General features: G+C 37.3%; 1 protein-coding gene across 11 annotated transcripts in view; it reads left to right on the top strand.

The window, feature by feature from the left end:
* Positions 1-26,807, top strand: part of RPS6KA5 (ribosomal protein S6 kinase A5) — a 181,446-nt gene that overhangs the window by 107,571 nt on the left and 47,068 nt on the right. For 9 of the 11 annotated variants that reach the window (XR_008417293.1, XR_002083628.2, XR_002083627.2 and 6 more), the window contains 2 exons: positions 18,993-19,076; positions 21,025-21,128. Coding sequence is in view for 7 of the 11 variants with exons in the window: in XM_019462028.2 (XP_019317573.1) it covers positions 18,993-19,076; positions 21,025-21,128 (188 nt within the window). In the remaining 4 variants the exon portion in view is untranslated. Of the gene's footprint in view, positions 1-11,828; positions 11,917-18,992; positions 19,077-21,024; positions 21,129-21,900; positions 22,058-26,807 lie in introns of those variants that run through there. The other 2 variants (XM_019462035.2, XM_019462036.2) reach the window with 2 other exon arrangements.

Here is a 26,807-nt window from a genome sequence, read left to right as displayed (position 1 = left end):
CCCCTACTAGCACTCTGTCTGTCTGTCTGTCTTTCTCTCTCAAAAATAAACATTAAAAATTTTTTTTTAAACATTTTTTTTTTTTTAATTTTTTTTTTCAACGTTTTTTATTTATTTTTGGGACAGAGAGAGACAGACAGAGCATGAACGGGGGAGGGGCAGAGAGAGGGAGACACAGAATCGGAAACAGGCTCCAGGCTCCGAGCCATCAGCCCGGAGCCCGACGCGGGGCTCGAACTCACGGACCGCGAGATCGTGACCTGGCTGAAGTCGGACGCTTAACCGACTGCGCCACCCAGGCGCCCCTAAACATTATTTTTAAAAGGGGTTTGTTTTTACCTCTTCGTAAACAATGTCAAAATGATACATTAATGTATTATTAGTTACCCTATACTTAAAATTTTTTTGATGTTTATTTATTTTTGAGAGAGAGAGAGAGAGAGAGAGACAGAGCACAAGTGGGGGAGGGGTAGAGAGAGAGTAGGGACACAGAATCTGAAGCATTCTCCAGGCTCTGATCTTTTAGCACAGAGCCCGACATGGGGCTCAAACCCACAAACCATGAGATCATGACCTCAGCCAAAGTTAGACACTTAACAGACTGAGCCACCTAAGCGCCCCTAGTTACCCTATACTTAAATAGTGCATGCATTCTATGTTTTCATAATTTCACATTGAACATTTACAAATATCACAACAGGTTATTAACATGAACCTACAGGTAGTTAAATAAAAGTAGCAGAAAAATAATGACCCCAACATTTAAAATAGAAGTAGCTAAACTATAACATACTGCCAAACTATAATATACTTTAAAGGGACAGGCCTATGGATTAATCACTATTTTCTCTTTACAGAAAATAGAAAAATGTACCTTCGCTTATAAAATGATGTTACTCATTAATTAATTTTTTGAACATATAAAGGCTTATATACTGGATGGAACATGTATTAAAGTAAGAGGATCTTTTTCAGTTCTCCACTTTGTGGCTGTGTGACTCTGGGCAAGCCACTTAGTCGTTAACCCCTCTCAGTCTTAGTTTCTTCATCTGTAAAATAATAGCTGTCATATCTAATTGATAGGATCATAATATGGACAAAATGAGTTGGTGCTTATGAAAGTATGTTCTAATGTGTGAAGCAGTAAATAAATATCAGTTTCTACTTGTAGGACATACTGTTCAAAGTTTAGATTACTGTGAGCAAAATTAAAATAGACAGATGAGAATCTTAATTATTCTCCCTTTTCTGATTTGTAAGAAAGTTTTAAAGTACATCTTTAATGAACGCCTGGTTAATAATGTCATTTGCAGCATTCTGCTATTGTGACATATATATCACAAGATGCCTGGGGAGGTTCAGGACCCATAAAGAGCATATTTGCATTAGGAATCAGATAACCCTCCTCTCTAAGGCAGCTTTCTAGTTACTTCTGTCCCCCTCCTGCCTAATTTGTAGTGACATATGTTCACGATTCTTTGCATTGGCATGTGCTCCTGAAGAACGTATTAAGTAAGTCTCTGTAAGCAAGTCTTGTCAGTCACTTGCCAAGATGAGTGACTTTAGGATAATTTTAGTTATTTTAGGGTCAACACTGAGATGGAAGTGTTGGGAAAACAGGAGGCCTAGAAACCAGTCAGAGCATTTTTCTGTTGCCCCAGTTTTTCTTCTACTCAAACAGTATTATGCAATTTACAGATGCTAGCACGTTAGTTTCAGCCATTGTTTTTGCAATGTTTTTCTGTCAGGTATCTGTCAGGGGAAGGGAGACGGATAGGGCTTTGCCCTCAGATGTCTACCGCACAGATTCCTTTATAACTTTTCGTACAATAGAAATTATTGGCTCTGTTGCTTCCGATTCTGTGCCTCCCTCTCTCTCTGCGCCATCCCTCCTCCTGTTCACGCTCTGTCTCTCTCTCAAAAATAAATATTAAAAAATTTTTTAAAATCATTGGCTCTGTTAAGACTTATTGTTATACTATTTATTTTACGGCAGGTTTGGGGCACTTGGGTGGCTCAGTCGGTTAAGGGTCCAACTGTTAATTTTGGCTCAGGTCATGATCCCAGGATTGTGGAATCTAGCTCTGGGCTGAGCGTGGAGCCTGCTTAAGATTTTTTCTCTCTCCCCAGCTCACTCGCTCTCTCTCTAAAAAACATTTTTTTTTTTAAATTTAAAAAATGAAAATAAGGCAGGTTCAATGTGTAAGTTCAGTGGGCAGGTTTAATGTAAATGGCATCACAGAACAAGCAGGGACAACTTTTGAGTGGAGATTCTTTTCACAGAAACTTCTTTCATGTGTTCCATTGTTCAAATCAGGGTAAATAGATATAATTTTTATTTACTTGAAAATTATATTTAGCAATCACATTATTCTATATTAACATAGGATGCATTAATCTGAAAATAGACCATAATAAAGGGAAAATTATTTAAAACCATGTTGAGTGTCAGGGATTTTCAAGCCCTTAAGGGGAATTTAGCAAAAAATATTCTGGAATACTAATCAACCCTGAATAAATGGGATGAATAAATGTTTATATCTTTTAAATATCTTTTTTAATTTTTTACATTGTGCAATATTTAACTAATAAAAATTTAAAAAAGTGATACAACAGAATCTGTGCACCCACTATTTACATATGCACTTATAAACGTTTTGTATTTTTTTCCACTCAGCAAATATCAATCGAATGTCTACTGTGATCCAGGCAGAGTTCTATCTAGTGTTGAAATCTAGCAATGAACAAAATGGACAGAAATCTTTCCTCTAGACAGGGGGGCAGCCAGTAACAGGAGAATGAGTAAAAACATGTATGGAATATGGTAGATAGTGGTAAGTTACAAGGAGACAAGTACACTAGGAAAGAGGGATGGGGGTATCAGGGAGAGAAAGGTTGCACTTTTAAATCAGGTAATCAGGAATGGCCTTGCTGAGAAAGTGACAGTTAAGTAGAGACACAAAGAGAGTGAGAGTGTGAGCCATGTCCGTATCTTAGGAAAGACATTTCTAGGTAGAGGGATCAGCCAGCGTGAAAGATCCCAGGTGGGAATATGTCTGGGCTGTTTGTGGAACAGAGGAGTGCAGTGTAAGTGTATAAAATGACTGACGGTTAGAGTAGCAGAAAGTCGGGGTGTGCAGGCAGTCATACAGAGGGAGGATTGTACAGGTCATGTAGGGTATCGAAGACTGTTGTAAGGACTACGGCTTCTTTTAGTGAAGTGGGGGCCATTGGAGAGATTCGAGTAGGGGAGGGAGAGGATCTGACTTATTTTAGAAGAGTAATTCGATTTGCCAAGCATGCTATTCTAATAGTGGGACAAGTCTAGAGACATGGAGACCAGTTAGTAAGCTTTTGCATTAATCCCAGCAAGAGATGGTAATGGCTAGTTTAGACCATGGGCTAGCAGAGTAGGTTGTAATAAGTGGTCAGAGTTTAGATATATTTTGACATTAGAGATGATGAAAGTTCTTGATGGGTTGGGTGTGGGGTGTGAGAGAGCAAGAGGAATCAGGGGAGCCCTAAGTTTTTTCGTTAGAGAGTCTGGAAGGATGAGGTCGCCATCAACTAGTGGACTTAAGATGGAAAGAAGATTTGGGGTAAGTGGAGGAGTTCATTTGAGCAGCTTGAGTTTTGAGATGACTATTAGACTTACAGAGATGTCCAGGAGGCAATAGGACATAGGAGTCTGGAGTGTGGGGGAGAAGTCCCATCTAGAGATACAGATTTGGAATTTGCCAGTATATTTAAAATCATGAAAATTGAGGAGAATATCAGCAGGGTAAGTACAGATAGAAAAGAAAAAGGGACTAAACTCTGAGCCCTGGCTACTCCAACATGGAGAGTAAAGAGAGGAAGAGGCACCAGCAAAGGAAACTGGAAAGTTGGGAAGAAAACAGGCGAGTGTGTTATCTTAGAAACCACATGAAGAAATGTTTCAAGGACGAACAAAATCAACTATGTCAAATACTGTTGTTTACTCAAGTAAGGGGAGGACAGGAGATTGATCATTGGCTCAGTTTAAACCTCAAGAGAGAGAGAATGGGAATAGACATATTGTCCTCTACCAATAAAGGCAACCTTGGGGTTTTCTGTAAAAAGGAATAGTGAAATCGTGTGGAGAGAGCAGCAGAGGATGAAGCGGGGTCAAAAGAGGTCTCTTTATTATAAGGCGGGAGAAATGACAGACGTCATATGCTGGTTGACACATTCCTGTAAAGGAAGTGGGGGTCGATATAATAATAAGAGATGGGGGGGAGATGCTGGACCTTGGGAGGGATAAACTCAGTGCACAAGTGGGGATGTAGTTCTTAGCTAGTGGCTTCATCAGTGCATCCTTAGGAACAGAGAAGGGTGAGTTCCTGGGCACAGAAGCAGGTGGCTGTCAAGACGTGGTAGTGAGAGCTCATAGAGGGTCTTTTCTGATTGCTTCTGTGTTCTCACTGAAAGTGAGGAGGGAAAAGAAGGAGACACTGGAGTTTGAGGAGAGAGGAGAAGATACAAAATAAGCAGTCATGTCCGTGGGAGAATGAATGGATTAGGAAATGAGTGCGTTTGCTGGGCAGCGTTAAAGGCCTGCTCGAGGTTCACAGTCGTGAATTTAAAGTGAAATTGGTCAACCTGATTCTATGTTTTACTCCAACCACATTTTGCTTAACAAGTGCAGGCAAAAGGCAGATGGTGGATTGAATTTAATCCTGTTTTAGTGCCCCTACTTCAGATGTGTATATCCAGAAACTATATACACTTTAGCTCATGTTCCTAAAATGGACATAAATGACATACCATATGCAAATTGTTTTATTTGACTTATTTTTGAAATGTATCCAAGTTGATCAGTATGAATCTATTTCATTCAGTTTACCCTCTATATAATATTCTTTGATGTGAATTATCCAGTTTACTTACCCATTATCCTACTGAGATTCATTTAGCTTTCTGTGTTTATCACAGTATTGAAGTTTTTTTCTGATATTATTGGTTTGCTGCAGTTCTTTAAATATTCTAGATACCTGTCATTTGTAATTATACGTATTGTTTCTTTTCCAAGTCTTTCACTTGTTTTGAATGATATTTTTGCCATCATCAGATTTGACATTTTAATAAAATCAAATTTACTGTAATCATTTAATATTTATATTTGATTATGTAAAATTTTTAATTTTAGAAAATACACATAAAAATTATAATCTTCACTATTTTTAAAATGTGTATTTATTTTGAGAGAGAGAGAGAGTGAGCATGAGTTGGGGAGGGGCAGAGTGAGGTGGAGAGAGAGAGGGAATCCCAAGCTGGCTCCGTGCTGTCAATACAGAGCCTGATACAGGGCTCGATCCCGTGAACCGAGAGATCATGACCTGAGCCAAGATCTAGAGTCAGATGCTTAACTGACTGAGCCACCCAGGCGCCCCATCATCTTAACTAATTTTAAGTGTAGATCAGTAGTACTAACTATATTCACATTGTTGTGTAACAGGTCTGTAGAATTTTTTTTTATCTTGCAAAACTAAACACTACACCCATTGAACAATAACTCCCCATTTTTTCCCCTTCCTAGCCCCTGAAAACCAATATTCTACACTGTATCTATGAGTTTGACTACTTTAGATACCTAGTATAAGTAGAATCTTACAGCGTTTATCTTTTTTGTGACTGGTTTACTTCAGTTAACATAATGTCCTCAAGGTTCATTCACGTTGTAGCAAGTGACAGGATTTCCTTTTTTTTTTTTTTTTTTAATGTTTATTTTATTTTTGAGAGAGAGGGAGAGAGAGACAGAGTGTGAGCGGGGGAGAGAGAGAGAGAGAGAGAGAGAGAGAGAGGGAGACACAGAATCCGAAGCAAGCTCCAGGCTCTGAGCTGTCAGCACAGAGCCTGACACGGGGCTCAAACTTGGGAATGGCGAGATCATGACCTGAGCCGAAGTCAGATGCTTTAACTGCCTGAGCCACCCAGGCATCCTGGGATTTCCTTCTTTTTTAAGGCTAAATAATATTATAATATATGTATATATCATACTTTGTTTATGCATTCATCTACTAAGGGACATTTGGGTTGCTTGCACTTATTGGCTATTGTAAACAATGCTGCAGTGAACATAGGTATACAAATATCTCTTTGAGATTATGCTTCCAGTTATTTTAGATATATATCCAGAAGTAGGACTGGTGGATCATATTATAACATTTTATTTATTTTCCCTCATGATAATTTTATTTTTAATTTTTTGAGGAATGTCCATAATGTGTCCCATAGCGGCTGCACCATTTTACATTCCTGCCACCTGTGTGCAAGGGTTCCAGTTTCTCCACATTCTCATCTGTATTTATTATTTCTGCTTTTCTGATAGCAGCCCTCCTAATGAGCATGAAGTGATAGTTCATTGTAGTTTTTATTTGCATTAATGATGCAATGAGTGATGTTGAGCATCTTTTCATATGCTTTTCGACCATTTGTATATCATCTTTGGAAGAATGCTGAAATTCTTTGCCTATTTTCTTTATTTATTTATTTTGAGAGGAGGGGGGAGTGAGGAGGAGCAGAGAGAGAGGAGAGAGAGAGAATCTCAAGCAGGCTCCACACTGTCGGTGCAGACAGAGCCTGATGTGAGGCTTGAACTCATGAACCACGAGATCATGACCTGAGCCAAAATCAAGAGTTAGACAGTTAATTGGCTGAGCCATCCAGGCACCCCTTTTGCATTTTTAAAATCAGATTATTTACTTTTTGTTGTTGTTTAGTTGTAGTTCTTTATATATTCTGGATATTAACCACTTACCAGATATGTGATTTGAAAATTTTCTCTCCCGTTCTATAGGTTGTCTTTTCACTTTGTTTCCTTTGATGCAAGGAAGCTTTTAATTTTGATATTGTCCCATTTGCCAGCTTTTGTGCTTGTCCTTTTGGTATCATATCCAAGAAATCGTTGCCAAATCCAGTGTCATGAAACTTGTTTTTTCTTCTAGGAGTTTTATAGTTTTAGATTTTACATTTAGGTCTTTAGTCTTTTTTGAGTTAACTTTCGTATTTGGTGCAAAGTAAGGGCCGAATGCATGTGGCTTTCCAGTTTTCCCAGCATCATTTGTTGAAGAGACCATCCTTTGTTCACGTGTGGTCTTGACCATATGCACTATAAGGTTTATTTCTGGGCTCTGTGTTTTGTTCCATTGCTCTATATATTTGTCTTAATTCCACTACAAAGATGTATTATTTACTGTAACTTTGAAATATGTTTTGAAATCAGGAAGTGTGAGACTGCCAACTTTTCTTTCTTTCTCAAGATTATTTAGGCTATTCAGGGTTCCTTGAGATTCCATATGAATTTTAAGATTTTTCTTAATTTTTGCAAAAAAAAAAATGCCATTGGGATTTTGATAGGAGTTACATTGAATCTTTAGATTATTCTGGGTAGTATGGACATCTTCACAATATTATGTCTTCCAATCCACAAGCAGGGGATGTCTTTCTTTTTATTTCTATCTTCTTTAATTCCTTTCACAGTATTTTATAATGTTAATTGTCAGGTCTTTTGACTTATTGGTTGTATTAATTTCTAAGCATTTTTGTTATTTTTGATGCTATTTTAAATGGGATTTTTTTTTAGATTGTTCATTGTTAGTGTAAAGAAATTAACTGATTTTAGTATGTTGATCTTCTGTCCTGTAACTTTGCTATATATACTTATTCTAATAGTGTGTGTGTGTGTGTAATCTTTAGTATTTTCTACATATAAGATTATATCATCTACAAGCAGAGATAATTTTACTTTCTCCTTTCCAATTTGGATGTCTTTTATTTCTTTTTCTTGCCTAATTGCTCTGGATTGGACTTCCAGTGCTGTATGAAATAGAAGTGGTAAGAGGGAACATCCTTACTTTGTTACTGATCTTAGAGGAAATTTCCATTTTTCACCATTGAGTATGGATGTTTGCTGTGGGCTTTTCATATACGGTCTTTACTATGGAGGTAGTTTCTTTATATTCCTACTTTGTTGCTGAGTGTTCTTTTTAAGTTTATCTATGTATCCTGAGAGAGACAGAGAGTGCGAATGGCGGGGGGAGGGGGGAGCAGAGAGAGGGAGAGAATCTTAAGCAGACTCTGCACTGAAGCCTTGATGCAGGGCTCAAACTCACGAAACCATGAGATCATGACCTGAGCCAAAATCAAGAGTTGGATGCTCTAATGACTGAGCCACCCAGGTGCCCCTCAAATGCTGTTTCCGCATCACTTGAATTTTTCTTCATTCTGTTCTTCTGTTCTTCATTCTGTTAATGTGGTGTATTATATTGATTAACTTTCAAATCTTAAACCATCCTTGTATTCCAGGAATAAACCTCACTTGATCATGTTACATAAACCTTTTAGGGTGCTGTTGAATTTGGTTTGCTAATATTTTGTTAGGATTTTTGTATCAGTTTTCACCAGAAATAGAAGGCTGTAGTTTTCTTTTCTTGCAGTATCTTTTGCTGGCTTTGGTATCAGAGTAATGCTGGCCTCATCTGATGAGTTTAAAAGTATGTTCTTCGGTTTTTTGAAAAAGTGAGGACATTCTTTAAATGTTTTTTAGAATTTTCCTTTAAGCCTGAGCTTATTTGGGGAGGGAGGTGGGTGGGGGAAGGGTGTTTGATTGCTGATTTAATCTCCTTACTGATCATGGTTCTGTTCAGAACTTTCTATTTCTCTATGATTCAGTCTTGATAAATTATATTTCCAGGAATTTATCCATTCTAGATTATCCAATTTGTTGGTGTATAATTGTTCATAGTTATTTCTTTTTTAAAAATTTTTACCTCCTTTATTTTAGAGAGAAAGAAGGAAAGAGCATGAGCAGAGGAGAGGGGCAGAGGGGGTGAGAGAGAGAGAACCCCAGGCAGGCTCCATGCCCATCACAGAGCCCAATTTGGGGCTCAATCCCACAACCATGAACCAAAATCAAGAGTCAGACACTTAACTGACTGAGACACCCAGGCACCCCAATAGTAGCTTCTTATGTCTTCTCTTTCATTTTCTTATGTCTTCTCTTTCATTTCTGATTTTACTTATTTGAATATTTTTTTAATGTAGCTAAGAGTTTGTCAGTCTTGTTGATATTTTCAAAAAACCATCTCTTAGTTTTGTTAGTTTTTTTCTATTGTTTTTCTATTCTTGTTTCATTTCTTTGTGCTGTACTTATTTATTTTCCCGCTGCTTTTAGTTTTTCTTTTTCTAGTTCCTTGAGGTGTGAATTGGGTTGTTGATTTCTTGGAATTTTTAAAAACATAATCTCTTTTTATCTCAGTGCACTAAGATATTTGCTTTTATTTTCTTTTAAAAATGAGCACATTAAAATGTTAATTTAATAGGAATTAATTTCTGAATATAAAACAAAGTGGGGATATTATGTTACCTCTTTTTATAGATAATCCAGTTGATAGTTCACGATCAGTGAATGGTCAGTTAGTCTTTTCCCTGCTGATTTGAAAGGTACCTTCTGTCATATGCCAAGTTCCTATACATGCCTGTGAGTCTATTTCTGTTCTGTTTCTCTTTACTCAGTTTCATTCTTCTGGTTGCTTCTCTCTGAGTCAAAATAAAAAATCTTAAAGGCCATGATTTTATAGTAAGTCTTAAATCTGGAAAGGTGAGATCTTTCTCTTCTTCACTCTTACCCTGCCATTCTCTCCTCCTTTCATCTGACCTTCCTTCACTCTCTTCTCTGTATTCTCTATTCTTGGTCTTTTGTTCCTCCATGTGAATTATAGAATTAAACTGATAAATTAATTCGGAAATAACTGTGATCTTTGGATAGTGAATCTTCTGATTAATTAGCATAAATAAATAGTCCTACCTTCCCAGTTATTATCTTTTATTCCTTTTAATAATACTTTATAACTTCCTGTGTAATGCTTGTACTTATATTATTAGATTCATTTCTATTAACTTTATAAGTTTTATTCCAATTTACAAAAATAAGAATATGGGGTTTTTTGGCACTACAGGAATGTTGGATCTTGTACAAAGCAATGTTGCTGAATTCATATTCCAGTAACTTACAGATTCACTTGGATTTTTTAAGTATATGACTATATTAAGAGAAAATCAGAACCACTGTTTGTCAGTAATGATGGTTTTATATCTTTGTGATTCTCATTTTTATTCTGTGTGTTTGTGAATGGATGGTTTGGTTTGGTTTTATTGCCCTTTTATTCATGTGTATTCTTGCTTGTTTACTTTAAGGCTATGTGTCTTGGGTTTTACAATTTAGTATGGTGTTTACTCTAGGGTTTTAGTAGATGAATTCTCAGTTTCTAATTGTTTATTGATATAAAGAAATTCTTATAGTTTTTCTCTTTAGTCACCTAGTGTTGTGAGTTATATTAATAACTTTATGTTGTTGAGTGTTAAGCCATCTTTCAATTCTTGGAAAAAACTTTACTTTCTATATTTTATTATATTTTTTTTTACACTTTGCTGGATCTTGTTTGCTAATATTTTATTTTGGACTTTATTTTCCAGCTGACGTATAATTTTCTAATATTACATTTGTCTGATTTTGGTATCAAGATTATATACCAACATCATGAAATGAATTTAGAATCAGATATATAGATAGAAATCCTATTCCTCTTAATATTTCCTCTTACTGCACATGTATAGCTATCAGAGTGTAATTTTTTTTCTCCCCCCCGCCCCCGCCGAGTGTGAGTAGCTTTTCAAATACTTATTTAATCTTTTAAAAATATGTATAATTATATATGGTTTTCAATTTCTTCTTCAGTCAACTCTGGTAAGTTGTATTTTTATAGAAAAATGTTATCTTTTTTCTTTTTAAATTCCTTGGTATCATTTGTTCATAGAATTCACTTATATTTTAATCTCTGTTGTGAGTGTAGTAAAGTTTCCTTTTTATTGATCTATAACTTTTCTCTTTTTTCTTGATCAGTTTGCTAGAAATTTGTCCGTTTTAATCTCTTCCAAAAAACAGCTTTTGTCAAGCTTCTCATTTTTTTCTATTTCTTTGATGATGTTCCTTTGTTCCTTTTATTTTTCAAGTGTTGCGTTCATATTCTTTTTCTAAACTTTTGAGTCAGACCTCCAGCTCACTATATTTAATCTTTTCATTTTTAATGAGATAATTTCTAAGAACAACTTTTAGATATATCTCACCAGTTCTGATATATAAGATATTTATTGTTATTGAAATAGTCTAATATTCATTGTGGGTTTTTTTTTTTCCTTTGGGCCATGAATTATTTAGAAATGGGTTTTTAGGTTTTCAAATATATAGGAATTTTGGGTTGTCTTTTTGTAAATGAGTTCTAATTTTATTGCTTTCTGTATGGAGAACAAAATATATATGATTTTATTTCTGTAGAATTAGAGATTTGCTTCGTGATCTAGTACATGGTTAATTTCTATAAATACGACATATATGCCTGAAAAGAATGTGTATTCTCTAACTATTACATATAAAGTTTGGGGTATTCTCAGGAACATCATGTAAATCTTCTATAGCTTCACTAATTACTTTCCTGCTTGATTAGTTTATTAGTTATAAAAAAGATATGTTAAAATGCCTGCTATGGTTGTGGATTTGTCCATTTCTTCTTAAACATCTCTCCATTTTTGCTTTTTAAGGCTTTTCAACAAATGTTGAGTATATTCAGGTTTGGGATAGTATTATTTTCCTAGTGAAATGTTCCTTTTATTATTATTCAATGACTCTACCTAATTTTAATAATCCCTTTTGCCTTAAAGTTTATTTTCTTGCTATTAATAAAATACTCCAGCTTTCTGTTGGCTAGTGCTGGTCTGATATATCTTTTTCCATCTCTTTACTTTCAATATTTCTTTGTCATTATGTTTTAGGTGTGCCTTTTGTAAATAACATATAGCTGGATTTTGTTTTTGATCCAGAGAGTTTCTATCTTTTAACTGGTGAGTTAAATCTGTATATTATGATTACTGATATATTTTTACTTATTTCTCTTATCTTGCTATGTGTTTCTCTTTATCACAGTTTCTCTTTGCTTTCTCCTCCTCCTTTCCTATTTAGATTGTTAGGATTTCTTTGTTTCATTTCTCCCTAATGGTCTAGAAGTTATATCTGTTCTATTAATTTATATACTGACTTAACAATTATGTCTATAATTGTCATGACCACTACAAGAACATGGAGTGTTTTAACCTCAATTATCCATTTCATTTTCTGTATTATTGTTACTTAGTATTTAGCCCTACCTTGTATTATATTCCCCCAAATTAATCATTATTGTGTAATTTTCATTTTATAAATTCACTACTTGTTTAGATTTTCTCACATGTTTACCTGTTTTCTCTGTTCACTATTGCTTCTTATAACTTAACTCTTTTCTTGTGAGTTCAGTTTATTGCTGAACTGCATCTTTTAGGGGTCTTTTTAACAAGGATTAATGAATAGTAAATTCTCTTTGTTTTAAAATGCCTTTATGGGGAAGTTAAGATGGTGGAGGAGTAGGAGGATCCTAAGCTTGTCTCGTCCCTCAAACACAGCTAGACAGTTATCAAATCATTCTGAACACCCAAGAAATCAATTGGAGGTCTGAGAGAACAAAAACTGCAAGTCTACAAGTAGAAAAGCAACCACGTTTTGGAAGGTAGGAGGTGCAGAGAGTTGACTTGGGTGAGATATAACTGTGGGTAAGGTGGTGGGGAGGAAGCCTGCTTATGGATGCTACCACAAAGTATTATAAGCAAGGGAGTGGAAAATTGGAACTTCCAGAAGTCCACTACCATCGGGGACATGCGTGGCTTAAAGGTGCTTAGTGGGGTGGAGTCCCAGGAATGACAGCATGTACTGAGGGTCCCCTGGGTCTCAAGAAGAAAGGGTGGCACCAACATGCTGCACTGTTTCCAGGCATAGGAGTGGGGGGTGGGGAGGGCAGGGGGTTCCTGTTGAGGGCAGGGAGCTGGAGTGCTGGCTTTTTGCTCTGTTTTGCCATAAAGTCTGAACCCCCGTGCAGCCACTTTCCTTGCACAGCCAGCAAACTGCAAAAGCATGACAAGATGATCACCCAGAGGAACAGTGTGGGTCTGTGCTGCGGAAGTCCCCAAAATTTAGATTTTGAAATTCAGTTGCACACCTGAGATGAAAAAGCTCGGACACAGGCCGGGTGAACAGAGGGTTCTGATGGCAACTGGCGACAGCTGAGGGATATTGATTGCTCTTCTGTGAGGGTGACCTGAGGAGTGGGGGTGCGAATGTTCAGCTCCAGGGCTAGAGACCAGGGTGCTGCCACATTCATCCCCCCTCATCAGCACTGGAAGCCTTCAGGGAGCAAAACTGTGCCACATAGTAGAGGCTGGAGCCACTTCTACCAAGTCTCACCCCCCTGCACTTTGGAGGTGCATCTACACTAGGGCAAGTTCACATGAGAATCAGTGCGACAGGCACCTCCACCAGAAGGACCAGCACAAACAACTAGCTTGTACCAAGTCTACTAGGGGAATTCAAATCTAGCTTCCTTTTTATTTTCATTCTTTATTTTTTCCATTTCTTTTTTTTAATTCCTTTTAAAATTTTTTATTATTTTAAAAATATTTTATATATGGTTTTAATTTTAATTTAATTTAATTTAGGATCTAGATTCTTTTAACCAGCAGACCAGAACACACCCAGGACCTAGTGTTTTTTTGTTTTTTGGTTTTTTTTTTACTTTTTTTTTTTGCTTTTTTCTTTGTTGTGTGTGTGTGTGTGTGTGTGTGTTTTCTTCTTTTCTTTTCTGGACAAAATGACAAGATGGAGAAATTCACCCCAAAAGAAAGAAGAGGAAGTAGATCTCACAACCAGAGATTTAATCACTACAGATATAATATGTCTGAACTAGAATTTAAAACAACAATTATAAGCATACTAGCTGGGCTTGAGAAAAGCATAGAAAACACTAGAGAATCCCTTTCTGCAGAGATAAAAGAACTAAAATCTAGTTATGCCAAAATTAAAACTGCTGTGAGATGCAAACCCAAATGGAGTCCGTAAAAACGAGGATGGACAAAGTAGAGGAGCAAATGAGTGATAAAGAAGATAAAATTATGGCAAATAATGAAGCTGAAAAGAAAAGGGAAAGAAAAGTGATGGATCATGAAGGTATAAGGGAACTCAGTGACTTACTGAAACAGAATGACATTCATATTATAGGAATCCCAGAAAATGAAGAGAGAGAAAAAGAAGCAGAAGGTTTCTTTGAACAAGTTATAGCTGAGAACTTCCCTAATCTGGGGAAGGACACAGACATCAAAATGCAAGAAGCACAGAGAGCTCCCTTAAAATTCAACAAAAGCTGACCACCGCCAAGGCATATCAAAGTCAAATTCACAAAATACACAGACAAAGAAAGAATACTGAAAACAGCAAGGGAAAAAAAAGTCCTTAACCTACAAGGAAAGACAGATCAGGTTCACAGCAGATCTGTCCCCAGGAACTTGGCAGGCAAGAAGGGAGTGGCAGAACATAGTCAACGTGCTAAATAGGAAAAACATGCAGCCAAGAATTCTTTATCCAGCAAGGCTGCCATTCAGAATAGAAGGAGAGATAAAGAGTTTCCCAAATAAAATGCCTTTATTTTGCACTGCAAATTCATTGTTAATTTAGCTGTCATGGACTATATCTACTCATGGACTAGTTTATCTTTTTATTTTAAAATAAAACATATGCAAAAATGAAAGCAAAATAAATGTATAGGTTAAGGAATTTTTATAAAGCAAACACTTACAACCATCACTGAAGAATGGGAATTTGCCACCCATGGATATATTTTTATTTAGTCTGCTTGGGACTTTTGCAATATTTTCTCAAGTGTATCTTCTGGTTTTCAGATTCTCTCTTTATTTGTGTCTACTTTGTTTAATCAGCCTGTGTTCATTAATACATTTTTTCATTTATATAGTTAATGTTTGCTTCCTTTTCATATCTTTCTCATCTTTTTTATGCCGCTACATTATTTTATAGGTATTTTCCTTCTTTATGTCTTTCATCTTTTACAATATACTAGTATTTTATAGAATGTTGTTCTAGTGTTTCAGTAATCCTTCTGTTTGGTTTGGGGAGTCTAGTTCACTTATTTAATAATTTTGAGACTCCAGGGCTTTATCTATGTGAACCCTGGGCCAGCTGGATTGTGGGAATTTGTCTGGTTCTGTCATGTGTTCCAGAGTATTACCACGTTGGACCAGATTTTCTCACTTCCTCATACCAAGGAGGGGAGAGTAAATTCAGGCCTCAAGTCTACAAGAGGCAGAAGCCTTGGGATTTGATTTCAAAAGGGGCATATTTGTTTTCTAAGCTAAAGGCCTTCCCTTTGCAGCTGTAGCACAGGTCATATGTCTACCTCACTGGTTTTTGGCACCCTCTTCATGGCTTGCATCTAGGGATTCCCCTCTCTTTCTCATGAGCACAGTCTTAGATGATTAGCAATGCAATATTTACTTCTTTTTAAAAATCAAACATTTCTAGGGGCACCTGGGTGGCTCAGTCAGTTAAGCGTCCAACTTCGGCTCAGGCCATGATCTCGCAGTTTCTAAGTTCAAGCCCCGCAACAGGCTCTGTGCTGATGGCTCAGAGCCTGGAGCCTGCTTCGGATTCTGTGTCTCCTCCACTCTCTGCCCCTCCCCTGCTCACGCTCTGTGTCTCTCTGTGTCTTGATAATAAACGTTAAAAAAGTAAAAATTAAAAATTAAAATTAAACATTTCTAGATATTTGTTGTAAGATTTGACAAAATTAGGATGGGAGAAAATACAGGATGGGGATGAGACTTTTCATTGGTAATTTTGCATTTATAAATTTATCATAAGCAAAGAAGATCAGGATAAAACATTGGCAAATAAAAGCTGAGAATGATTTAATCTAGTGTTTATTGAGAAATGCCTAAGAATTTGGCACTTAAGTTTATATTTGGATTTTTTCTTAGAAGGGAGCCAGTTTTTTGTTTTTTGGGTTTTTTTTGTCCAGTGCTATCTGATCTTTCTCTCCAAGAGACAGTGGAACCTCCTTGATCAGCTGGTCACTTAAGCGCAAGAACACTCTGTCTTATCTGCCAGAATGGTACACGCACACTGCTTTTACCATATTTACATTTAAGTACATTCTCATTCACAGTCTCTTAACTCTGTGCTCGCTTTAATCAATAATATTATTTATAAAATAATGTGGACCTAAATAGGGTTAGGGTATTTTTTAAAATATTAAAATAGTACTGTAAAGATATTTTGAACAAATGGTAATGAATAGAATTTAATTATGTTATCCTAGCCTTATAAAACCATAGTTCATAAAATATTTCCTAGGATTCTTTCCTGCCCCCACAGCAGACCTTCCTCTGTCAAACCTCATCAGTTTATCTCCTTGGTAGAATTATTTGAAAGGCATTCTGTATACTTTCCAGATAACATGCATCTTCCTAAGCAGATAAATACAAATTCAAAAGTAAGTTGGGGATATTTTACACATAGAAGATAAACTCTCAGGAAATCAAGGCTGACACACTAAAACTTAAAACCCAGAGGGAGTAACACTACCATTGGGGCAGAGGAAGAGGAAGCAGATACAGAACTGCAAGAGGCTAAAATGGCAGTGTTTTAAAATAACAGAGAAACTTAAGAAATGCTTTTCCTAATGCTTTTCACTCTTGTTTCTCAGTAACTGGAACTTCCCAAAACTTAAGCTTTAATTTTTCTGTCTCCTAGAATTTCGATCAAATAGGTAATTATTAATTATTTATTAATGTAGATACTGCCTACTCCCCTCCACTACCCACCACCCCCAAACAAATAAACACAAAACAGAGAAGCTAAAGTGATTTAAAGGGAGCTCAAAACTCATACGGAGAAGGTGGATGAGATATCTTTGAGCATGTAATATGGTTCTGAGCTTCCTCTCTGTTGAGACCTTCAAGAGCTGAGCTGAGTAGTTCTCATTGCCAGAGAAAGTAAAACATGAGAAGTGGGGGTGACCTTTCTGGCATTCATCAGTAAGACCTTTCTGGCATTCATCAGTAAGATCTATGTGCCTTATACCCTTTGAACACTAAACTTCATGAATATCTAGTATTTTGAAGAAGAGAGTGTATATTTTCATAACTCTGTAAAATTTAATCATTGTCTCATACTTAGAAGGAAAAGTGCATGATTTCAAAATGGTTTGTGACATGGAGCTGCCTATTAATGGCAGTGAAAGTTTATATTTGCTAAAAAGACTAGTTTTCTAAATAAAATCTAGAGAAGCAATAAATCAAACTCATTCTTTTTACTCATAAAACAGTTTGGAGTATTATTTATATTTTTTTCAGGATATCTAAACTTGATTTAGGATATAATGGTTTAAAGGTATTTCTTAGATGAGATCAAATGATAAATACAATGATTCAGTAATTTTCGTGTTTCTTTATGTCAACTACACAGTGATTTTTGCTCACCCAAAAAAAGGCTGTTGTCTATTAAATAGCGTAGTAACTAAAAACACTGGTTTTATGAAGTTTGGATTTTTTTTAAGAGTAATTTTGTAGTATTTCTTTTTAAATAAGTCAGTGAACAGATGAATGCTTCTTAATATACACATTTTTTCTAAGCATGTCTAACAAAGTTTAAAATTATTCATTACTTCTTATATGTAAATTAAATGGAATCAATTTTATTTAGCTTTAATTTTTCTGTAGTTTGATACAAAATTTGCATTTGGTACTGAAATGATGAAGCAGAGAGATAATGATACTTGATATATGGTTTATATTAGCTACTTATTGACGATATTCTGCCAGGTAACAAAAAAAATTTTCTGCAGATCTAAGCATAAGTAAATTATTTCTTTTCGTTATACTCAGGAATAGTAATCTTTCAGCATATGTAGTATGAAAAAGAAATGAATCTTAAACGATCTAATATAATTACAATTAAGTAGTTTTAATATATGTTACCAAAGTGTTTATATCAATTCATTACATGTATTGTCTTTGAGCTTAACTTTACACAAATAGAGAACTTCTGCTGATTCTGTAACATTGCTAGAGTAATGTTCTTTACATTTGAAATTGGCAAATAAGAAGAATGCCTATATCTCAAAATCTTACTGATAGAGGAAGAATAAAGTGCAAATTGAAAAGCTTCCTTTAGTTTTTTAAAATATTTTAATGGCACCAAAGTGCCTTAAAATGTTTCAGGTACAGCCATACAAATTGTGTCCCATTAAAGAGGAGTCCTTTTTTTTATTTTATATATCTGTATAATAATTTAGATATTTCCTCTCTTCTGTTTCATTGGGATGAGTCATATGACACAGTTGATCCATTAAAAAATTTAGTTTTCAAATCTAGACCTTTTTAAAGTCCTACAAAAGAGAAATAACTGTCTTTAAGGACAGTCTTTTTATAAAAACACTTCCACTCATCATTACTGAGCATATGATTGGCAATGCCAAACCTAGAAAAAATAAGGTAGGAAGAATTTTTTTCATCATTTTTCATCTCTGGGCTCCCTATTCCCTTCTTAGCATTTGGTCTCTGTCTTTTTTTTTTTTTTTTTTTTTTTCCCCTTAAGGTTTCCCAGTGTTTTCTCAATGTTGCTGATCTGGAAATAAAGTAGTAAAGTATTAGACAGTTCTTGGTACCCTACTAGGACTATTTGAAGTTTTACAAAGAGAATCGTACAAGAAACCACTAATTGAAATATACATACATACAGCAAAGAAGAACAGATAGATGAATGGATGGATGGGCGGCTGGATGGGTGGGTGGGTGGGTGGATGGATGGATGATGGTAGATTTCAGGCATCAAAGTCTTTCAACAGGACATTCACCCAGGACTGACTATACAGGTGATGATCTGTCCTGGTGAGAAGCGGGGGAGAGTCTGTCAAGCAGATTCTACCACTACTTTGCTACTGTGGTTTATCTTGACCAGTAACATGTAGTATTAACTTTCCTTTTTTGTCACTTGTCAGACTAGTTTGAAATCAAATGCCTTTTTGTTTGTTTGATTGTTTAAGGGTGAAAGAGCATATTCCTTTTGTGGAACTATTGAATACATGGCACCAGACATTGTCAGAGGGGGAGATTCAGGACATGACAAGGTATGTTCTGTACTTCTTTATATATCTCTATAAAATGTACACTAAGAATCCTAGTTAATAACTTGAGTACAGTCTCTTCAACAGAGCCCTCTTTCTAGTGTTGTCTTACGTTCATTGTTTTCTCTCCTTTGCTTTGTATACATGAACACATTATGGTATCTAGTGTTTTAGAGGAAAAAGACTTTGTTGATTATCTCTTCAGTAGAAATAAGCATACTAACAATCCTTGGAGACAGTCAAGGATTCAAGATAGTCTTTTTCCTTAAGCCCTCTAAAAACCTCACTTGCCTTTGTATGTGCAAAATGAAGATTGTAGAAGAAGCATTCTGAGTAGTTTTGTTATAAAATCTATTTTTTCCTGTATTAAAGGGTACAGATTTGTTTAGTCCCATCCTAAGTAACCAATTTTTAGGAAAGAAAACCTTTTAGAACTTCCTAGAATTCCTACAGACCTGAGGTCCAGAATAGAGCTAGTCAATAAATACTCTTTCCCATTCATGGAACAGCTTGACAACTTTGAGTTAAATTAAGTGTGACAATATATGCAAAGTGCTTATCAACGTACCTGCCTCCACACTGTTCCTTTTATGATTGCAGTCTGCCTGATCATGTTTCATATGTCATGGTTATGTATTTTCTTTAAAATAGCTCTAGGTTCATAAATTTTGCATCATATCTCTGAAACCTTTGTCCTGAAGTTGGGACGCAGAGTTAAAAATTTTAGCATCCAGTTAATATCTCATTGGTATAAGCTTGTGTATTCAAGAAATTACTGAAATCTTGATTTGCCTAATTATAAAAGAACTAATTTGCGATATATCAAAATTCCTAAATTATATATAATTTGGTATGCTCTCAGTTCAGGTAACTACATTTATAAATTGGTTTCCAATTTAGATTGCTTTTTTTTTTTTTTAGATCTCCTTTTATTTTGTATTAAGTGTCTTCATGCTTCCCAAAAAAAAGGATGGCTCACACAAATGAAGATGTATGTGAATGTTTCTATAAGAGGAATTGATTTATGTGGTTATGAAAACAACCATTTTCGTTTTTGCCCTTTAAGGTCAAGGAATTTCATGATACTTATTGGAGCAGAATAATCAATAAAAATGCTGAATGGGGCTCCTGGGTGGCTCAGTCGGTTAAGCATCTAACTTTGTCTCAGGTCATGGTCTCATGGTTTGGTTCGTGAGATCGAGCCCCGCATTGGGTGAGCCTGAGCACCACTCTGGACTCCGCTCTCCGTCTCCCTCTCTCTCTTCACCTTTTGGGATTCTCTCTCTCTCTCTCTCTCTCTCTCTGCCCCTAGCTCACTCATGTGCCCTCTCTCTCTCTCTCAAAAACAAATAAATAATGCTGAATGCTCCCTTTTCCCCTCCATCATAAGTGTAAAGATTTTACTTACAATTTTTAAAATTTATTTTAAATTTACAATTTTTTTAAATTAGGGTGCCTGGGTAGCTCACTTAACATGTTTGACTTCAGCTCAGGTCATCATCTCACCATTCACAGGTTCGAGACCTGCATCGGGCTCTGTATTGACAGTGCAGAGCCTGCTTGGGATTCTCTGTTTCCCTGTCTCCCTGCTCTGTTCCACTCACTCACTCTCTCTCTCTCAAAATAAATAAACTTTAAAAAAAAGTTAAAAAATAAATAGAAATTTTTAAAAAATTAACTAAACTGAAACTATTACTTAATGATTTAGGAAATAATGAAAACACTTTTAGCCCCTTGATTGACTTTACTATGTTTACATTCTTTTGTGAGGATACCTCGATATTTGTTCTCTAAGTGTCTTTCGTGCAAGTGCTTAATTTCATACTCCTTACACGGAAAGTTATATACAAAGCCTTTTGGTTAAAATATTTTCCAAATATATAGCTTTATTTTGTTCATCTTTTCTTATGAAATATATATTCATATTCTATAAAATGACGTTGTTTTATAGGCAGTTGACTGGTGGAGTTTAGGTGTTCTAATGTATGAGTTACTAACTGGAGCGTCTCCTTTCACTGTTGATGGAGAGAAGAATTCCCAAGCTGAGATATCTAGGTAAGACTTAATAAAATAAATATATTGTTTTATCAAAGGACCTTAACCAAATTTCTGCAATTATAGGCTGATAGAAAAGATAATGTTTTTAATGAAGATAGACAAAATAACGTTCGTGGTAAATTTTCATTTATATTCACATAGAATGTAGATACATAGCCTTTATATTTCTCTATATTTTATGTGCCCAGTTAGATCTTAAGTCTCATAAGGATAGTGTCAAAATTTTTGTGTGCTCCAAAGCATTTAGCATATTGTCTTAACCTAGTACATCATATATTGAGAACTGTATTTGTTGGGTACTTTTTTCCCACTGTATACTGAATGTAATTTCTTTGCAAATAAAGAAACAGTAGTGATCTCTTCAACTCCTGGCTACATACTCTCAGTAGAAACAAATACCATAAAACCACCCTCTTATAGGTTATCATAGCATTATTCTATTCTTTTCCGTCATAGCAGTTATCGCAATTGCAGTGTTACATTTTTGTTCATAGTTATTTGATTAATGTCTGTCTGTCCCACTAGATTGTAAGCTCTGTGAGAGCAAGGGGCATGTCTGGCTTTGATCTTCAGTGTTGTATGCTCACGTGCTAGCACAGTGCTTACTATGCAGAATTCAATAAATATTTTTGGAATGAAATGAGTTAATGAACAAATAAACGAACAGTGATAAAACTTTATACTAATTACTAGTTATGTTTTTGTCCTGTTTTTACTTGAATTTTATAACTTTGAGAACAGATTTGACATTAAAAATTAAAAATTGAGACTTCCACTCCTTACCAAGATGGAATAACAGGGACCCGGATTTACTTTCCTGCCTGAAACAGTTTTTAAAATGGGCAAAATGTATGCAACAGCAATATTGAAGACATTGAACATCTAGCAATGAAGGACAGTGAACACAGTGACGGAAAATAAACGAGGTGAGCGCTATGATTGCCCAGCTTACTGCCTTGAGAGAGTATCTAGGCTGCAGCACAGGGAGGGGAAACCCAGGCAGAGTTGAGGAGATGGAAGTGAGAGTCCAGGAAGACCAGGCAGCTAGAGTTTGCAGGGCAGAGTCCAGAGAGAAGTCCAGAGATTTGCAGAAGGTACCCCAAAAGTATTCAGCGAAGTATGGATAAACACACATGTGTTTGGGAGCTACTCAGTATAGTTAAGATGTGATCTCTCTCTCAATTGATCTGTAGATTCAACACAATCCCAATCCCAGCAAGCTTTTTTTTTTTTTTTCTTACAGAAATTGACAACCTAAAATGCATAGAGATATGTGGAGGACCTAGAATAGCCACATCACCTTTGAAAAAGTAGACCAAAGTTGATTTCAAGGTTTACAGGCTACAGTAATTAAGACACTGTGGTGTTCATATTAAGATAGACAAATCATCAGTAAAATACAAAGCCGAGACATGGAATCACAGAAATATAGGCAACTGATTTTTTTTTTTTTTTTTAACAAAGGCACAACGTCAGTTTAGTGGAAAAAAGTCTCTTCAACAGATGCTAGAACGATTGGCTATCATATGGGGAAAAATGAACTTGAATAAATACTTTTCACTGTATAGAAAAATTCACTAAAAATAGATCACGGACCTAAACATAAAACCTAAAACTACAAAATTTCTGGAAGAAAACAAATGAAAATCTTTGTGATTTTGGGTTAGGCAAAGATTTCTTAGGACACCAAAAGTGCAATCAATCAAAGAAAACACTGATAAATAGGGCTTCCTCAAAATTAAGTACATGCGTGCATGAGCTTTTCAAAAGAAACTAAGAGAATGGAAAGACAAACCCCAGACTGGGAGAAAATTACAAATCCTGGATATGATAAAGGACTGGCTTCCAGAATACATAAATAACTCTCAAAACTCAAGGGGGAAAAAAAAAACCTGTTTTGAAAAATGGGCAAAAGAGTTTAACAGTTCACCAGAGAAGATCTATGAGTGGTAACTAAGCACGTGAAAAGATGACCAACATCATTAGTCTTTAGGGAAATGCAAACTAAACCACAGTGAGATACCACTGTATAGTCACTAGAATGGCTACAAATAAAGAGCGAGACTGTATCAGGGTTCTCCAGAGGAACAAAACCAATAGGGTGTGTGTGTGTGTGTGTGTGTGTGTGTGTGCGTGTGTGTGTGTGCGCGCGCGCGCGCGTGCACACACACGCACGCAGGTATGTATAAAAGGAGACGTATTATGTGGAATCGGCTCGCAAGATTATAGAGGCTGAGGAGTCCCATGATCTGCCATCTGCAAGCCGGAGACCCAGGAGAGCCAGGCCTGAGAACGACAGGAATCCATGGTGTAAAACCCAGTCCAGTGGCAGAAGACCAGTGACCGGTGTCAAGCGGGCAGGCAGAAGGGGGACTGAATCCTCCCTTCCTCTGCTTTTTGTTTCTACTCAGACCTTTAAGGGATTCATTGCTGCCCATCCACACTGAGGAGAGGATTCTGCTTTACTGCAGTCCCCCAGCTCAGATGCTGATGATCTCATTGAGAAACACCCTCACAGACATGCGCAGAAAGTTTAATTTGGGCAACCTGTAGCCCGGTCAAATGACACTTCAGATTAACCATCACATGTCCCCCTCTCGTCAGTTTGGCAGCCATGCACATCTCCTCAAACTGTCCTTCGTCTCCATAAAGGCAATAACACGGTTCTAATTCCACCTAACATGATACAGTTATCCCTCATACAACCAAAACCCACTAACCCCTTACATACAACCCCTGATATTCTCCCTTCTTGAAATCCCATAACTTAGGTACTGTGCAAAAAATTAACAATACTTAAATACCATGATATAAAGTCAGTACATCTTATCTTACATGATAAAGGAATAAGAAAGGGAAGAAAACAAAGACATATCTGTAGCAAATATATACATTTACGTTATTTATGCACACATACAACCACACAGATATATTCATAACTAAATGAGGAAATACAATAATTACAGTCCTCATTTCTATAACTGGTTATGGAGTCATAGCTGGTATTTATAACTACCTGCTTCTACTACCCACTCTGTATTCCCTTTGCCTTCAGCACCTTCTGAGGTGATCCAAACAGTCCTTCCTGAAGAATCTGGGCTTTTAGTAGTTCTACCTAGATTGGGTTATTGTAGCTTTCGGTTGACCTTAATCACAGAGCGTGGTAATACTAACAGATACCCTAAGAGATCTCCTGTATTTCAGACACTCTTCCTTACTTTCCCTGGGGAGTAGTAGTCCACAGTTTCCTCCTTGGTAGCAAGGATCATTCACCACAGCCAGCACAGAACTCCCTCCGATTGCTTCAGGGGCTTTAGGAGCCCAAAGTGGCTGGGTGGCTGTCTGAATTTCCAGCTCAGTGGAATCATTATGTGTCTCTTGGTGGAAGCATTCCTTTTCCTAGAACTAAGACCTCTCGACTAGCAGAGCATAAAGTCATGGGAACAGGAAGCACACACTTGGCTAGTGAATCACTTGGGGGGGAATAGTGAGGGGTGCCATTCCCAGTTCTACCCCATCATTTTTGGACCCATGAATCCTGGTATGGGATAAAAGGCACAATATATTGGATGTTGATTCAGAGCATTGACAGTCTTCTGGAGAACCTTGCCAGATTCCTGCAACATATTGCCACCTAGCTCACACGGTAACTGTGTCTTCAAAAGGCCATTAACTGTCCTGTCAAGCCATCTGCTCCAAGATAGTGGAGAACTTGGTAAGACCAGTGAATTCCATGAGCATGGGCCCACTGCTGCACTTCTTTTGCTGTGCGGTGAGTTACTTGATTAGAAGCAACACTGTGTAGAATACCATGACAGCGCATAAGGCATTTTGTGAGTTCACAGATGGTAGTTTTGGCAGAAGCAGCTCATCGGGAAAAGCAAATCCATATCCAGAGTGTCTGTTCTATTTAGAATGAAACATTGCCCCTTCCGTAATGGAAGTAGTCCCATGTAATCAACCTGCCACCATGTGACTGGCTGAGCACCCTGGGAATTGGTGCCATCTTGGACAATCAGTGTTGGTGCAGATTGGGCACTCAGCAGTAGCCGTAGCCGGGTCAGCCTTGGTGAGTAGAAGTCCACATTGCTGGGCCCACATATAACCTTCCCTACCACCATGGCCACTTTGTTCATGGCCCACCCCATGATGACAGGGTTGACTGGAGAAAGAGACTGACTGCTATCTACACAACAGATCATCCTATCCACTTCATTATTAAAATCCTCCCTGCTGAGGCTACCCTCTGGTGAGCATTCCCACAGGACACAGATATCGTCACATTTTTTCCTCCCCATTCAGAGAGGTCTATCCACATGCCTCTTCCCCGGATATCTTGGTCAACCAGACTTCCTTGTCCTCAGTATTCCAATCTTGTTTCTTCCAAGTCCCTGACCATCCAGCCAAACCATTGGCCACTGCCCATCAATCAATATAAAGTTGGATGTCCAGCCATTTCACAAAATGAACATCCGGGTACACTGCCCGCGCTCTTCCTACTGGGAGGATCTCCCTTCAGCATGGCATGTCCTTCGGGGGTGTGTAGCACTGCAGCCGGCCCTCTCAGGCGGTGCCTTCATGTCATGCAGAACAGTCTGTAAATGAGACCTCGAGTCTTCTCTTCCTCTGTCAGCTGTCATAGGGAACAACCCATGAGGCCAGAGATGCAGGCTGAGAGGAAGAAGGCATCGTAGCAGGAGTGGGGACTGTGGGCATTTGGGCCACTTTTTCATGTCACTCCCTGTGCCTTCTCGGCCTGCTCAGGCCCCATCTGGTGCATACTGCTTCCATTTGATGATGGAGGGCTGCAGCGCACACCCAACTTTATGGCTTGATGGATCGGATAACACCCGATTAGTGATGGGCATTTCAGGTCTCAGTGGAACTTGGAGGGCCATAGTTAAGTGTTCAGTCTCTGTTAAGGCCCAGTAGCAGACCAAGAGCTGTTTCTCAAAACGGGAGTAGTTTTCTGCAGAAGATGGCAGGGTTTTGCTCCTAAATCCTAAGACTTTGTGCTGCAATTCACTGATAGGGGCCAGAGGCTCCGAACGCATCTGTATCTACCACTGACACATCAAGGACTACTGAATCTGCTGGAGCATATGGCCCAAGTGGCAAAGCAGCTTGAACAGCAGCCTGGACCTGTTGCAGAGCTGTCTCTTGTTCTGGGCCCCCCTCAACAGCAGCTTTTCAGGTCATTTGGTAAACAAGCGGGAGCCATACTCCCAAATGAGGAATATGTTGCCTCCAAAATCCAAAGAGGCCCACTAGGGATTGTGCATCTTCTTTGGTTGTAGGATGGGTTAGATGCAACAACTTCTCCTTCACCTTGGAAATGGTATCTGATAAGCTCCACACCACTAGACCCCTAGAAATCACTAAAGTAGAAGGCCTCTGAATTTTAGTTAGATTTATTTTCCACTCTCTTGCCAATCAGTCTAGAGTAGTGGCTACTTCTTGCTCACCAGGTTCAGTGAGCATAAGGTCATCAATGTAACAGATCAGTTTGTATCTTATAGAAGAGAAAGGCAATCAAGAGTCTTATGAACTAAATTATGACATCAGGCTGGAGAGTTGATATACCCCTGAGGTAGGACAGTGAGGGTACATTGCTGGCCTTGCCAGCTGAAAGAAACTCCTTTTGTTGGGCCTTATGGACAGTGGTGGGGAAAGGAC

Source organism: Panthera pardus, unplaced genomic scaffold (assembly GCF_024362965.1).
Source record: "Panthera pardus isolate Hobbes unplaced genomic scaffold, ASM2436296v1 HiC_scaffold_24, whole genome shotgun sequence".
NCBI lineage: Eukaryota > Metazoa > Chordata > Mammalia > Carnivora > Felidae > Panthera > Panthera pardus.
Note: the sequence above shows the minus strand (reverse complement) of the source record. Positions and strands in the feature narration are given on the sequence as shown.